Source organism: Populus trichocarpa, chromosome 6, assembly GCF_000002775.5.
Source record: "Populus trichocarpa isolate Nisqually-1 chromosome 6, P.trichocarpa_v4.1, whole genome shotgun sequence".
Classification (NCBI taxonomy): domain Eukaryota; kingdom Viridiplantae; phylum Streptophyta; class Magnoliopsida; order Malpighiales; family Salicaceae; genus Populus; species Populus trichocarpa.
The window spans coordinates 23,824,230-23,839,622 of record NC_037290.2 but is presented as its reverse complement, the minus strand read 5'-3'; the positions used below and the strand labels follow the sequence as shown (position 1 = coordinate 23,839,622).

At 31.8% G+C, this 15,393-nt stretch overlaps 1 protein-coding gene and 1 non-coding gene across 2 annotated transcripts; one reads left to right on the top strand and one right to left on the bottom strand.

Moving 5' to 3' along the window:
• Nucleotides 1–6,854: 6,854 nt before the first annotated feature.
• LOC7470733 (auxin-responsive protein IAA2) lies at nucleotides 6,855–10,536 on the top strand. The gene is made up of 5 exons (XM_024603235.2): nucleotides 6,855–7,725; nucleotides 8,793–9,064; nucleotides 9,150–9,294; nucleotides 9,472–9,524; nucleotides 9,634–10,536. Exons 1-5 carry the CDS (start codon nucleotides 7,262–7,264, stop codon nucleotides 9,696–9,698), a joined length of 999 nt encoding a protein of 332 aa, XP_024459003.1. The 5' UTR covers nucleotides 6,855–7,261; the 3' UTR covers nucleotides 9,699–10,536.
• Nucleotides 10,537–13,779: 3,243 nt separating this feature from the next.
• TRNAR-CCU (transfer RNA arginine (anticodon CCU)) lies at nucleotides 13,780–13,852 on the bottom strand. Its single transcript has one exon. It is a non-coding gene; the product is annotated as a tRNA-Arg (tRNA).
• Nucleotides 13,853–15,393: the final 1,541 nt, after the last annotated feature.

Genomic DNA, 15,393 nt, shown 5'->3' with positions numbered 1-15,393 from the left:
AGTACAAATGTTTCAAAAGTGTTTTTTAATTAAAAAAATATCATAATAACTTTTTTTTATTTTTAACATTAATACATTAAAATAACTTAAAATCACTTAAAAAATATTAATGTAATATTTTTCATGAAAACATAATTTGAAAAGCATTTTTTCCAACCATAAAAATAAACAATAATAAGGCCAATATAACAAAAAAAAAATTAATTAATCTATAATAACGATTGTTTTTTAAAGTGTTTTTGAAATAATACTTTTTTATTTTTTAAAATTTATTTCTGACACCACCATATCAAAACAATCTCAAAATACTAAAAAATATTAATTTAAAATTTAAAATTTAAAATTAAAAAAATTAATTTTTTTTAAAATATTTTTAAATACAAAAACAAATAAATTCTAGTAGCTATCCTTTGTGGTTAGGTTGTTAGCAATACAATAACAATACAAACGTGAAGAAGCTCACAAGAGAGAACAAAACTTAAAATGGGAAAGGAGAAGGGACAAAAGAACGTAGCGTTGTACAAAGAACAAGCCAAAATGCAACTTCACCGGCAAAGCACTCACATCTTCTTGTTTTTAGCTATCTTTTAGTTAGTAAGTTTAATATATCGATTTTTTCAAAAAAAAAAAAACATTTAAAGTATCTTTACCCTCTCGTTTTTTCTATTTAAATATTTATATTTTTTTAAAATACCTGTATCCTTAAAATTTAACCAATCAATTACTTCCATTGATTTTAAAGTGAAAATTAACATATAGCTCAATATGCGCATGCATAGGATTTGGAATATTATTTGAATTTCAATCAAACTTGCAGAACATTATCTCCTTTTGCTCTGAATTTGTCGATATTTTCTAAAACTTATTTATTCGACATGGAGGGTGATTTTTTATACAAACTTAATGTAAAATATAATAATGTATTATCAATTAAAAAAAATATAAAAAGTAGCGATATTACATAATTTAATCGTGATGATTAAAACATGCATGACGCCGGTGGTTGCTGCGATGACATGTGATAGTTGATATGATGCTGAAAATTAATAATGATAAGGATTATAGTAATATCAACTTTATGATGATTGTTATTTTATTGATAAATAATGATATATAGTTGTGGGTGATAATTATATGATATTGGTGGTTCTAGTACTATGATAGCAGCAAATATTATCAAATATCTAAGCAACCGAAGTTTTCCGACTAGAATCCCCCTCTCAAAATGAATATTTAAAAGAAATGTAAAGAGAGTATTCAAATCATGGGAAAAAATTAAAATTTATCCTTTTTGGTTATGATTTCGATAAAATAACAAAGAAAAAATAAATATTACAAAAATAAGAAAGAAAAATAAATCATTGTTTAATAAAAGGAAATTGTATCATTGTTCTTATAAATAAAATAACCCATTTTGTGATAAACTAATTTAATCACATTGAAACATGCAAGTGGATTTTTTCATCTAAGAAAATAAACATGGAACCAATTAAGCAATAAAAAATAAATATAAATAAAAAGAAACGGAGTATGTATCTATTGAACTTATTAATTAAGATGTATTTACTCTCTTATTTTCCTAGAAAAAATTACCCGTGATATGAGGGGATTAAATGTGATGAAACCAATTCTATCTCATAGGCTTGAAGGCCAAGCCAAGATTTGAGATAAGATTATTAATATTTTGGTTTTGGCTATATGATTTAGTTTTTTTGATGAAATGGTTAATGAATTATACTTAATACCTATAGAAGGTTATCTCCTTTAAGTTTAGGGATTCTTCGATGATTAAGTTAATATCATATGAAAGGAAAAATAATCATCTTTTAAAATAAAGCCTATAGCAGAGAAAAAATCGAACTTGACCAATAAAGGTTATGTTGGTTTCTTTTTCCTTTTTTCATGGAAAGGAAAATGATTCATATATCAGTCAAATATCTCTGATTTTTAAGGATAAAATATCTCTGAATTATCAGAGTAAAATATATCTGACAGTGGGTGCTAGACCCATATAATGCATATTTTAATTTTATAATTCTTTTTCATTTATCTTAGATCAAGAATTATATTTTCAGATATCTGTTTGGTTTTCTATTATAAATAAAAATGATCTAGATCTTTATGAATCTAAATCTATAGTTTTTGTTATTGTAGATTTAAATTTAGATTATCTAGATTTAGATTGTTTGGTTTTCTCTCTTGTTGTTGGATGTTTATTTTCTTATTTGTTGGGACATTTCTTCCTTCTATATATGAGTTTGGTAATTAATTTTAGATGGTTTGAAGATCTTGATAATGGTTAGCAGATTTGGATCTTCAATTAATAAGATTCAGTAGTACAACTCGATCGTTTCTTCATTAATTCATGGTGGCTTCAACTTATATACAGACGTGAGGCGCTATAAATTCCAGAGTGAAATAGACTCTCCTCTATATTAGGATTTTATTATGAAGAAAAGTTTCTGATCTCTATCTGACCTTGCATACCAAAATCCATCTTTCTTCTGCTTGTAGTTTTAGACCATGTTTAGCTGTTTACTCTCCATCATATCCTGCTTTGAAAACGATAGGGATTTATGAAAACAAAGCCTTCAGTTGTGCTGATATTGGTGTGGTTCATTCTTCAGAACCCAGATGACGAAAACTATAGTACTTTCATTAAAACAAGTGATCATCATGAGCTTGGCTACGAAAAAGCAACCAGATGCTTCTAATTATCACCATCATAATCTTGCTTTAATAAAGATTGTTAATCTTTCTTAGTACTAGATAACCGGGGTTACGTTCATTGATGTTACAGGTTCAATGAACAAGCGACACATTAACCTTACTTCCTTTTTCTTAAAAAAAAGAAAAGAACTCGAAAGTCCTTGTCATGGCCACGAAATTAAGCTTGCAAATCCTACAAGTAGATAGGTAGGTAGGTGGTTAGGAGGAGAAATTGTAATGATAATAACAATCAAGGGGGGGAAAGGATGAAAGGAGAAAGCTGAAAAGGGCCAAAAGAGCATCCCAAAAGTGAAGTTGGGAATTATCAGTGCAGCTTTCTATCATATCTAAACAAGTGGGATGTAGGGGTCCGCAAGCCACCAGAGATGTTTGGTGTTGTGATGCTAATTATGAAGTGAATGACTTGATATTTTGTTCGATAAATTCATTGAACAATCCCATTGATTCCCTTGAAAAGAACAAGAATTGGGTTCAACATGTCAACATTTGGCAGGCTTACCTCCCCCACCCATGAAACTCCGGGTGGCAAAAGCATGCCAAAAAAGATGAAGCGTCAACAATTTTCATAATGGCTCCTTCACTAATTTACTGTGATTTCCTAGTTTTCTCAACCTTGGTCAGCTACTTTGGGTGCAATATTACTAGCACGCCATGCACACTTCTACATGCCTCATTAAAATAGGGCCTGCTTCTGGGCTTCCAGGATGTCCAGTGGACCGTGGGGAATAGTCGTGGTGCGCGTAAACTGGCCCGGACACCCCACGTGAAAAAAAAAAATAAAAAAAAATAGGGCAAGCTAGTTGATGTTGGAGTGGGAAATGTACCACGCTCTTAAGCTGCTGCTGCTGCTGTTTGAGACATTTTGCTGGCAGGCAAGAGGGTTTTCTTGTTAGTGGACCATTAGACTAGTGACTTATAAGTCGTCTCTAACAGAGTCAATTAGCCACTGCCACACACGTTTTTTTGCTACTTATTTGAATGGATTCAAAAGTCAAAAGCATTTGATAGCTAGTTATAATCAAGAGACATAAAATTAATTTGCCATTTGGTTGCCTCGCCGCTCTGATACTGTATAATATTCACCAGTCTTAGGGCAGGCTTAAGAGCTGAGACCATTATTTGATAGAAGCTTGACAATGAGACGAGAGGGAGACATCATTAAAAAAACCATTAACAGAATATTGTTGAAAAAGGACTGCTAAAATTCGTAATGTCATTGTCAGTCTGCCACAAAGGGTCCATCATGGGAGGCCAAGACGCTGCTTCTTGAATAGATCAACACCATTGTTTGTCCAAGTAATATTTGTGGCTTCGGAAGTTGGATAATGGAATTAATTAATATCCATTCTTCATGGTAATTAAGAATGTAAAGATTTTATGATGATCATGAACCCCCCCCCCCCCCCCCCCCCCTCTTACTCCGTCTAGCTGTGTATTTCTACCCCTAGCTAGTCTGTCTTCTTGACTGAGAGAAAGGGTTTAAAAGTTATTTTATCTTTATATATATATATATATAAGTATCTTTTACATAAATATTTTCAAAAAAAATATCAATGTGATAGGCCATAAGAAATTCTTGCAAATCTAAAGATGTGTAGATAAAGTATGATTCAGAATAAAGAGTTTGAATTAGACAAAAATTCCAATGAATTAAATGTTGGGTTCAGGCCACAAGATAAAATTTAGTAGGTGAAAGGACATGTATTGAGCCCATACGCATAGGATCTTGATTAGTTTAGAAGGGTTATCCTTGATGTTACTTTATCATCTATAATTCGATTCTAGAGAAGAATGTGTGAAGGAAACTAATAAATTGACCAGTATTAATATAGACGAGCATTTAAGATTCAATAATGGAAATTTAATCTTGATGTACAGAATTGGGTTCAATGATACTATAAGCATTAAAAATAATAATATAACTAGGCAGTTTGGGCCAAGAAATTTATGTTCATTTTCATAATGTTGCTCCATACACTCAGTCTCTATCTAATTTCCCTTTTATTGGAACTAGTATATTGATTTGCGCTTTGCCACATGTTGGATTAATATTTTTTTTTAAATGTAAAAAATATATTAAGAGTATGAAGAATTTTTTAATGGTGTTATTAAACCTGACCAAGTGAGTTAATTTTGAAACCTCCCAACTCAATTCTTTGTCTAACTCAAGTTTTTAATTAAGTCGTGTGAGAGCTAGCTCGACCTAAATCAATCAATTTTATAGGTCCAAATGCAACCTTGATGATCAATAAAAACATTATTTAGCTTATAAAAAAACTTCAAAATGATAATTTTTTTTAAAAAAATATTGAGATAATGATTGACCTCGCCCCTCCGCAGCCCGAGTCATGGACTTTATTGGGTTTAATAAAATTTTTATATAATTTTTTTTAATTTAATTATATTATAAAAACAAATGCTCATAAAATTGAGCACCAACTTAAAAATAAACATTTATTTGAGACAATTATCCCTTGAAAACAAACAAAAATAAATAATGCAGTCCATCCCAACCAATCCAATATTAAATGATGAAATAAAAAAATAAATTAAATCAATTAAAAGATCAAAAACAGAAAAAACATATCCTAACGGTGGATAAACTCGTCAAACCTGTGAATCGGGTAAGCCGGGCTAGTACGTCAAACATGTGAACTGAGTTATGAACTCCATTGAGATAATAATTTGTTTTTTTTCGAATCTAATTTTTATTTAACTATATGATAACAAAAATAGATGATGATGAAATCAAACATCAACTCAATACTGAGATGTTTTTGTAGATCACGATAACCTCATAAAAGACGAAACAAAACTAATTATGAAACTGAATTCCCAATTAACCCAATATCCAAGGATGAAAAAAATAATTTTAAAAAGTTAAACTTGCCGGACCCGCGAACTAAGTTAACCAGCTAAATCTGTGAATAGGTTCATGGACTTTATAAAATTTAATAACATAACTATTTTTTGAAACTATTGTTTTTAATTATACGAGAAAAAATTAGACGACATAAAATCAAGTTTAATTAAAAAAAGAGAGACACCCCACCAAACTCGTAAACTAGGACAACTTGGGTTACTCTGGCAAACCCGCAAACCATGCTAACCTTATAGAAAAGTTAAAATAAAAAGGAAATAAATTATGAAGCCAAATTCTCAACTATCTCAATATTAAAAGATAAAATCGACAAAAACAAACTTGAAAAAAAATCATAACAAAAATTAAAAAACATAAAGAAAAAAGAAAGAAAGCAAAACATTGGGGATTGCTATTATCATTCACAATGCAATATGTGTGGGTGAATAATAGTTTCCTCACACTTTTTAATTTTTGTTACTTTATAAAGTTTAATAACATGACTTTTCTCTAAAACTAATTTTTAACTGTATAAGAAAAAATAGACTATAAAAAAAGTTAAGTTCAATTATAAAAAAACAAAACCCACCAAACTTGTAAACCAGGGCACCTTGAGTTATCTTGGCAAACCCGTAAACCATGTTAATCATATAAAAGCAAAATAAAAGGAAGCAAATTATAAAGCTAAATTTTCAACAATCTCAATTTTAAAAGATGAAATCAACAAAAATAGATTTGAAAAAAAATCATAACAAAAATTCAAAAAGAAAAAATAAGAAAAAGAAAAAGAAAAGGAAAGCAAAACACCGTGGATTACTATGGTAATCCACAATGTAATGGATATTGGGTGAACAATCGTTTCCCCCATATCTTTTAATTTTTTTTATTTCATAAAGTTTAATAACATGATTTTTCTCGTAAACTATTTTTTTAACAACATGAGAAAAAAATAAACTATAAAAAAATTAAGTTTAATTAAAAAAAACACACCACATCCATAAACTGTGGCAACTTAGATTACTTTGACAAACCCGCAAATCACGTTAACCTCATAGAAAGATAAAATAAAAAAAATACAAAATTAAATTCTCAATCATCTCAATATTAAAAAATAAATTAAAAAAAATAATTTTGAAAAAAAATCATAAATAAAATACAAAACCATATCTAAATAAAAATAAAAATAGTGATTTCCCATATCATTTCGCTTTTATTGTAATAATGACTAGTTGAACAGAGTCAATATACCAACTTGCTTTATAACCCCCAAGCTAGCTTGAAATATGATACTGTGCTTCCTTCTCTGAGTCGTGTAGGCCCTTCTGGTTGTTGAATATGCTGTTTGTTTTTCTTCTTGCTGAGAAAAATTAGATTGATTTTTAGGCTAGCAATAGAAAGTAATCTAGGAGTAATGGATTTCTTGCTTCTTTGTTGAGTGTTTTTAATGTAAAAACTAGCTGTGTTGGAGTAGAGGAATAATCTACGTGCCTAAATCATTAATATACTCGGGGGCACTTTCTCCTGTAGGCTTGTTGAGTTCTTTCCCGTCTCATTTCCTTTTGCAATTCTCCTCTTTCATTAAAGGTTAGATCACTGTTTTATTCCTGGAAAGGATTGAAGCAGAATATTATCAAGTTTGTCTGCTCAGATCAATTTTCTGGTAAAAGAAAGATGGAGGAAAATACTCGGTGTTTCAATATGACATCTGAGCATAAAAGCCAAAAGGCATCAGAGGAAAAAAAGCTGGAGTTGAGGCTCGGTCCTCCAGGAGAAACATTCCTTGGTTACAAGACCAATCCGACCACTAATGGAGCCAAAAGAGTACTTCAACACCCAGTTGGAGCAAAAACATCAGAGGGAAACTGGTTTACAGATACTAATGTAAAGCAATGCAAGAAGTTCTCATGTTATCAAGAAGAAGCTGAAAAGGTATTCTCTTCCCCATGGTTAAGTAGCTCTTTACATTCTTCATCGTTTCACAGGGAGGCCAAGAAGGAGTTACAGAAGCCCAAGCCATCATTTCTCCAGTGCTCTAAAGTTGAAGAGTTACAGTACCCAGATAAGATGGCATGTTCTACCCCTGCTAGTGCTTCATTTTCTGTCACCACAGATGGGGCCAACAGCTGTCATAAAAGGTTACTTTTTTTAACTTTTTCTTCCTGTTGATGTGAATTGATCATAATCATTCCGTTCCAGTACTGTTACTTGCTGATTGATTCTCATAAACCAAATCTAGAGGATTAATTATGAAACAAAAAGGCAGCACACAGTACATGCATATGATTCTGTTTGATCAAAACAAAGTTACTCAAGTAACTGTTATAGATGAAATGATTTGTCCATACCATGATAAGTTGATAACTGTGACCCAAGTACAGAAGAATGGTACAAGTAGGATGCAGATAGGGTAGCTCAAAATGATCTAGTTCATGGTATCCTGACATTCTAACAAGGTTTTGACCACATCTGAAATTAAAGATCTTTACCATGTACATATTATCCGTTTCTGGTTAGCATCTGATCTGCAGGTTGTCTCTTAACAATCATGCATTGACAAGTCAACCATTTAATGAAGCCATTTGTGTTTCATGTCATATCAGCAGAACTCATAGCTTAACAGTTTTTCTTTTTGGTAATGAATGGTGGTTACAACTTACAAAGCAGCTATGTACAATCTTTAACTTTTAAATTATAAGTATGTCTGGTTAGAAAAAAAACTTTTGATTTAAATCAATAGTTTAATATAAAATCGAGTCAAAATTTTGATTTAATCAGAAGTTAAAATTTTTAACTTGTGAATTATGACTTGAACCATATTTCTTCTTTGAAAAAGTTGATACGAGTCATTTTTACCAAACATCTTTCTAAGTTAAATTTATTCTAACTTATTTTTATTATAAGTTATTTATAAAAATAACTTTTGAGGTATGATTCAAAATCAATATTTATGTCAAATGGAATTTTAAATTTTTGTACCTAAGTGGATTTCATCGCACACCCCAAATTTATCATGAGATTATCTAGTCATACTGTCATGTCTCTTGTAGTGAACAGAATCTTATGCTGATAATTAAATTGAAATGTGGAACCAAAAAGTTGTATGAATAGAAAGGCATGCTGAGTTGAATTACCTTGTTGGCTATAATTTGATGTTTGATTGATGTTTCTTTTCTGCTCTGATTTTGTTGGTTTAAACAATCAGATGTGCACTTGCAACAGTAGTTGGGTGGCCTCCAATCCGGTCATTCAGGAAAAATATTGCAAGTAGCAGTACTTCAAAGATGGTATCTGAGTTACCAAATAAAACTTCAGAAGAAGGGAGCAGCTTAAAGCCTGACAGTTTCAGGAATGATTTGTTTGTAAAGATCAATATGGAAGGAGTCCCTATTGGAAGAAAAATAAACCTCAATGCCTATGACAGTTATGAGAAACTCTCTGTTGCCATAGATGAGCTCTTCAGAGGTTTTCTTGCAGGTTAGATAGAAACTCCATCATATCTAAGTGCATTGTGTTTATGCTGTAACTATCAGGTTATTTACTTGTTAGTTTCTTGTTTTAGCTCAAAGGGAAACTTGTGATCCTATGGGTGAAAACAAGATGGATGAAGCAAAGGAAAATTGTTCAGTTTCTGGTAGCAGGGAATATACTCTCGTTTATGAGGACAATGAAGGTGACAGGATTCTTGTTGGAGATGTTCCTTGGCAGTAAGTTTCATTGTACCTCTCTTGTCAGTAGCTTTCAATTCTTTAATAACCTGTAGGGCTGGTCAAAAATTGTCCATGGCTGTGCTTGGAGATTTCAACGATCATTGAAGTATGATGGTTACTCCTTTTCTTTCTTCTGCTATTTCTGATTTTAAGGAACTTGTATGTTTCCTGCAGTATGTTTGTATCTACAGCGAAGAGACTGCGCGTACTGAAGAGCACTGAGAAAGGTGCGTTTACTTTAAAGTCATCGAGTTGATAACTGTCCAATGATTTTCCCTTTTCCTTTTTGCACTTTTGAGCTTTTAAGACTTGTGGTGGATCTTTGGCCATTTTCAGTTTCAGTTGGTATCAATAAGCAAGAAAAGACTCCACCTAGTTGTGCAGTAGAACTTGGAAGATGAGGTTTTGAGTGGAGAATGAAATCTTCAAGTGGAGAAATTTCCATAGAATGAAGCCTGACTTGGATTTCCCAAATGACGTCAAGTGGCAATCCTTTCATGAAGAGTATACCTTCCTTTTATTTCCTGATGCTGAAGAAGAAAATTGCAAACTTCCCTTGTCTGTCACCACTTGGAGAGCCAAATGAACCTCAGTTTTTGTAAAATAAGTAGCCTGTTCAACCTTTGTAGAATAAGTAATTTGTGGATGCAAAAATACTTTGACAGTATCTTGTGATGTATGTACATATATGGTTCATTTTCAGTCTAGTTTCTTCAAGGGCTTGATGGGACCTGGAAAACTTAGTAGTTCAACCCAAGATTGATTTAATTCCTCCACAGTGTTCATCAATATGTAAGGTGATTCAGGAAAAGGCAGGAGGTTCTGTGAATTCGACAGAATGGAAGCAATGACCCAACTAATGGTGCTACAACTGGTATATAAGAAAGGAAGTGAATCACTCAACGCAAGATATTAATGTGTCTTCTAGTATCCTCACGTGTTTACTCGGAAGATCAAGCAGTCCGTACTCCTCAAATAGTGTTATTGGTGCAAATTACTAAGGCTGTTGTGTCATTGAAGTCCAAGCACAATGTAGTGGATCTTCTGCTGGCCTAGGACAATTTCATGTGATGTCTTGTCCTGTCCTGCGCTATCCTGTGTATGCATAAAATGCTCCCTTGTGTTCAGCTTTGCTTAGGATTTATAGATGATTTTCTCCCTGTTGTATCCTTCTTTTTAAGGCGAGTTTGACTTTGTGTGCTACTACTGTTCTTAATGAACTATGGACTGTTTTACTTTTCTTTTTGTTCTATGAAAATTAGGTAAGGGAAACAGAGATTTAATACAACAAAAGAATGTTTAATACATGAATTCAAGAACATCATACTCTTAAATCCACTCGGTACAAATTAATTTGGGATGTTTGTGATTTTCTGAAACTATTTTTCAAACTTTCTTGTGTTTGTTTATCATTAAAAAAGTTGATCAACAGAAAATACTTTTCAATTAAATGAAAGTTTGGCTTGGTTTTCAGGAAAGTGTTTTTCTTTTATTTTGGACGGAAAACACTTTCCGGAAGTTGTGAAAAAATTAGAAATATCATATTATTTGCTCATTATATCGAATTTGGTCCTCATTTTTATAATTATTATTTGCTTTTCTCTTATTATTTTTTAATTGAAATTTTTTATCTATCAAATTTGATCCTCGTTCTTTTGATTGTTACTTATTTTATTTGAAATAACTTATGAAATGGTAATTATTATTATTTTAATTTCTTCATCTTTCAATTTTTTTTATTTGTTAGATTGGATCTCTATTATTTTGATTATTATTTATTTTATTTGAGATAATTTATGAAATTATATTTTTTTTCAATTTCATTCTCATTCGACTTTTTAATTTGTAAGATTTGTTCCTCATTATTTTAATAAACTTGAAAACAATAAAACATTAATAAATTATATTCCAGCTCATTTTCCATGGCATAACCAAACACTGGAAAATATTTTCCAACTTATTTTTCATTAAAATCAAAAAATAATTTACTTTCTCAAAATTTATTTTTCAAAAAAAAAAACTTTTCAGCAAACAAACAAGCCTTAATTCTACACATAAAAAAGCTCAAGTTCACATTTCACACACACACGGACACGGACAACAAGACTAACACGTAACAAGCATATGGCCGGACTATAATTGTCTTTCTTGTCCCATCATTTTCCACTCCTCGTCTAGAATACTAATTGCAGGTAATTGACAACGTTCTTGTCCAATTGGAAAGCCTTTGCAAGAACGTCACATGGGATCTTTGGAGGAGACCCAAACACAGCATTTTGCAATAGTAATGACACCTGGGTTTTGACTGCACAAGGCAGCAGGAGCAACAGCGGTGTCCTGCATTTCTTTGGAAATGAACAAGATCGATCGGGAATACAAGCACAGCACCCTTTTGTAAGAACCTGGTAATGAGACGGGTTAGATGTAACAAATCCAACTTCATGACAACCTTCAAGGACGGTCAGGATTTTGGAGGCACGCGTGGGTGTGTTTGTGGACGAGGGTTAATACCCCGTGATGGAACATGTCGCTAGCAACATTTTGGAACAAAATTAAATTTCTGAAACGAGGGTCTAGAAATTTCGAAATTAAAAAATGGAGAGGTGAAGGATGAACTTATAGTATATCTCATTCGTTTATATGCCATTACTATCTGCATCTGCCACGCAAAAATCTTGAAGAGAGCTTGGATCCATGTAAATTAGAAGAAATATTGAAAGAGTCTTCGTAATCTTTTATTTTTCCTGTTCAAAACCACGTAAATTGGAAGAAAGAAAATTACTATCTAGCATGTACATTCATGCCGGCTATAATTTATTAATATACATAATAGTCTACATAGCCTATTTATATGTCAGGGATGAAGAGGCTCTACAATCAGTTAATTCAGAAATTTCTTCCGAACATGGTGTGACAATTCCCTCTTGTGCCAGCACCAACAAGCATTTGGGATCTTCCCAGTTCAGTCTTCAATTGAACACTCACAATTTGGGTTCAGAGCTAAGGATGCTTGATGATTGACGTCAATCAGAGCACAAAAAATCTGCAAGAAGTTTTGTGGGCTTCTGTTCTGCTTCATGCTTTGGTATGAAATGTACAAGAGCTTGTCCTGCATCTGCTATCCATCCCAAGCAGAAGAAATTGACGATCTAAAGCTAGAGCTCGATGTAATTGATTTCACTGTAATGTGCATGTCCAAGAACTCACGGGGATAATGGAGGAAGCAATAGAAAATCAGCTAGTATTCTTGTACAGAGAATTCTAAGAACTTGTGTGGTTCCATTCATTAATGACATTGAGCTAAATCACTTATTTGCTAACCCAATTATTGAGTAATAGCAACGTGGTACAGACAGACTCTTGCATTGAATTTGATCTCTCTATCTGATCTGTTTTCTTTTCCTGCAAGTTTCTGAACTCCAAAGCAATTGACCGAGTAAAATCCCTTTTTTTATGTCAATCTCTACCCATCTCTCTTTTGCAAGTCTTTTTAAATCAAAGCACGCTCAGTTGTCAAAAAATGACCATCTAAAGTATTAAAAATCAAACTTTCCAATCTTCCTGTTCTCCTTCTAACTGTAGAAAATGCATCAATAAGGTTCAAATCATCCTAATTACAAAAGTTCTGTCAGCCCCTTGCTGCTCTATAAATTTGACAGGTCTGCAGAGAGGGCTATCAGATGATTGTCCTCTACTGGTCAACTCTGATCAGATACAATGGGGAGCTAGACTATGCCGCTTTATGGACTGCCGGTGGCAATAGAATGGTTTTGAAAAAACTTGTGTCTGGATTTTGTCTCGTAATCAATTCTCAAGGTCGATTTTGCATGATTTTCTCATTCCCTGCAGGTATCTTAAAATCTGATGAAGCAAAGGTCAGGCAAGTAAAGAACCAACCCTATGTGGGCAAACTGGAGATTGAACCAGACTCATTGAATACAATCAACTGGGTAAAGCCATTTAAAGCTGACGGCAGCAATGTAAAATTTTCTGAGGGATGATAGGTGTTTTATTCCAAATTAGTAGCTCCCTGATGACTCTCCGCCGAAGTTTGCAGCTGCCTTGATGACTCCTTTTGAACAAACAAGAAGCCTTCATTACTGGTTTAAATCAAGATATAAAAGCAACCTAAGCTTAGGATAGGGGAAGTTTACCCAGTCTTCAAAACTAGCAACAGTCCTAGCATGCTTACATTGCCAATCTGCAACAGAATCACAATGTCTAAAAAAAAAAAAAAGACTACACGTCTAGGTAAGAGCTACATCGATGTTTTTGCATCCTCCATGAAGGACAAAATCCCCAGCAGGATAGCGCCAGAAGCAAAAACAAAAGTTTTTCAAAAATTTCTTTAAAAAAGAAAATAGAACAAAAACCTTCCCAAAAATGTTGACCTTACATCGTAGACTAGCAGTGCTGTTATAAGTCTTTTAAAGATAGTAAAAAATAATAATAATAAGGTGAAAAATAAAACTGAAATAAATTCGCGCCAGGTAGGGGTCGAACCTACGACTTTCTGCTTAGGAAACAGACGCTCTATCCACTGAGCTACAGGCGCTTCTTGTTACAATTTGTTTAATGTAAATAAAGTAATCTAATTACAACACCGAACAAATAATTTCCTGAAGACTCTGGAGGTTTGGGTCCTTTGGATCAGTGCCGTAGCTTAATCCGAACCTTAGGAAGCAAGCTTTGGTACCTTGATGCTCCTGATCTGGTTTCATCTCTTTCTCGTAAATAGAAAAGGGGTTATGGTTGTCAGGTTTTTATTGCTTATTATAAATAGTGTGCTTCACCCTATGTTTTGTTTTGTGTCTGTGTGTGTGTTTTGACAGTCAAATTTATCCGTGTGTTTTTAATTCAATCAATTTATCCTATGTTGTCCAATTTGAGTTAATTGAGATTAATTAATTATTAAAATTTCTCTAAATCATACGTTTAATTTTAAGTGATGTGGTGTTGTATGAATCTATTTAAAAGAGAGACGACAAAGTAAAAAAAAAAAAAAAGTAAGAAAAGAAGAAGAAGAAGTAGATAAGTGTAATAGGTGCATGGTTCATGAGGAAAAAAATGATAAAAATAAATAAATTAAAAGAAGGATAGGGTTTGTTTGGTAGTGTTGTTGCGGTTGCTTTTTAAATAGCTTTTCGTGCCAAAATGCATGCCAATGATGTTTTTTTATTTTTTAAAAATTATTTTTGACATCAGCACATCAAAATGATTTTAAAATACTAAAAACATATTAATTTCAAGTTAATAAAAAAATAAAAAAAATTTCAAATTTTATCAAAAGCGCTTTTGAAACGCAGAAACAAACAGGGCCAATTCGGTATGCTACGGTAATAAAAATTAATGTTTGATTTATAAAGTTTTTAGTAATTAGCCTGATTGATTTAATTTACATTCGAAATCATTTGGGCAAATTCATTGAATCTGAAATAAAATAAAATTGACTGTTGGATACAAATACAAGGGAAAACCTATACCCTTGCTCACCTTGATACGCACTATAATTATATCACATCTTTTATAAATATAAAGATGATAATTTTTTTTATATGTTAAGATCGATAATGATATATTAAATCAATTTAAGTTAATTTTAGTTAATTTATAAAACTCACAACTTAAGTTACAAGATTGTGATAACTTTATATAAAATAAATCAAAACAAATTATAAAACTCAATTCTCAATTAATAATATATATATATATATAAGCAATTTGAAAAAAAATATATATAAAATTCAATTCTCAACCACCCTAAATATTGAAAGATGAAATTAAAAAAAACAAAAAAACCAACTTGAGTCAACCCGGAAAAACACACCAAACCTGCATCCTAGATCATTAAACCGAGATAACTCTATAAAAAACAAATAAAAAAATTATAAAGTTCAATTCCCAACATACAAAATATTAAAGGATTAATTAAATTTAAAAAAAATCTAAAAAATAACTTAAGTCAATTCGGGTTAATCTTCCACACTCGCAGATCAGGTAATGAGACAAGAATTTCTCAATTAAAAACAAATTAACTTAATATTAAATAATAAAATTAAAAATTCAATCACATCATAAAAATAAAAACAAAATATT

What these genes read in the sequence shown, in the direction of transcription:
- LOC7470733 (XM_024603235.2), top strand. Translation starts at nt 7,262, where the DNA reads ATGGAGGAAAATACTCGGTGTTTCAATATGACATCTGAGCATAAAAGC. An exon ending in GCCAACAGCTGTCATAAAAG is followed by an intron (nt 7,726 to 8,792) that starts GTTACTTTTTTT and finishes TTAAACAATCAG; the next exon opens with ATGTGCACTTGCAACAGTAG. An exon ending in ACTGAAGAGCACTGAGAAAG is followed by an intron (nt 9,525 to 9,633) that starts GTGCGTTTACTT and finishes GGCCATTTTCAG; the next exon opens with TTTCAGTTGGTATCAATAAG.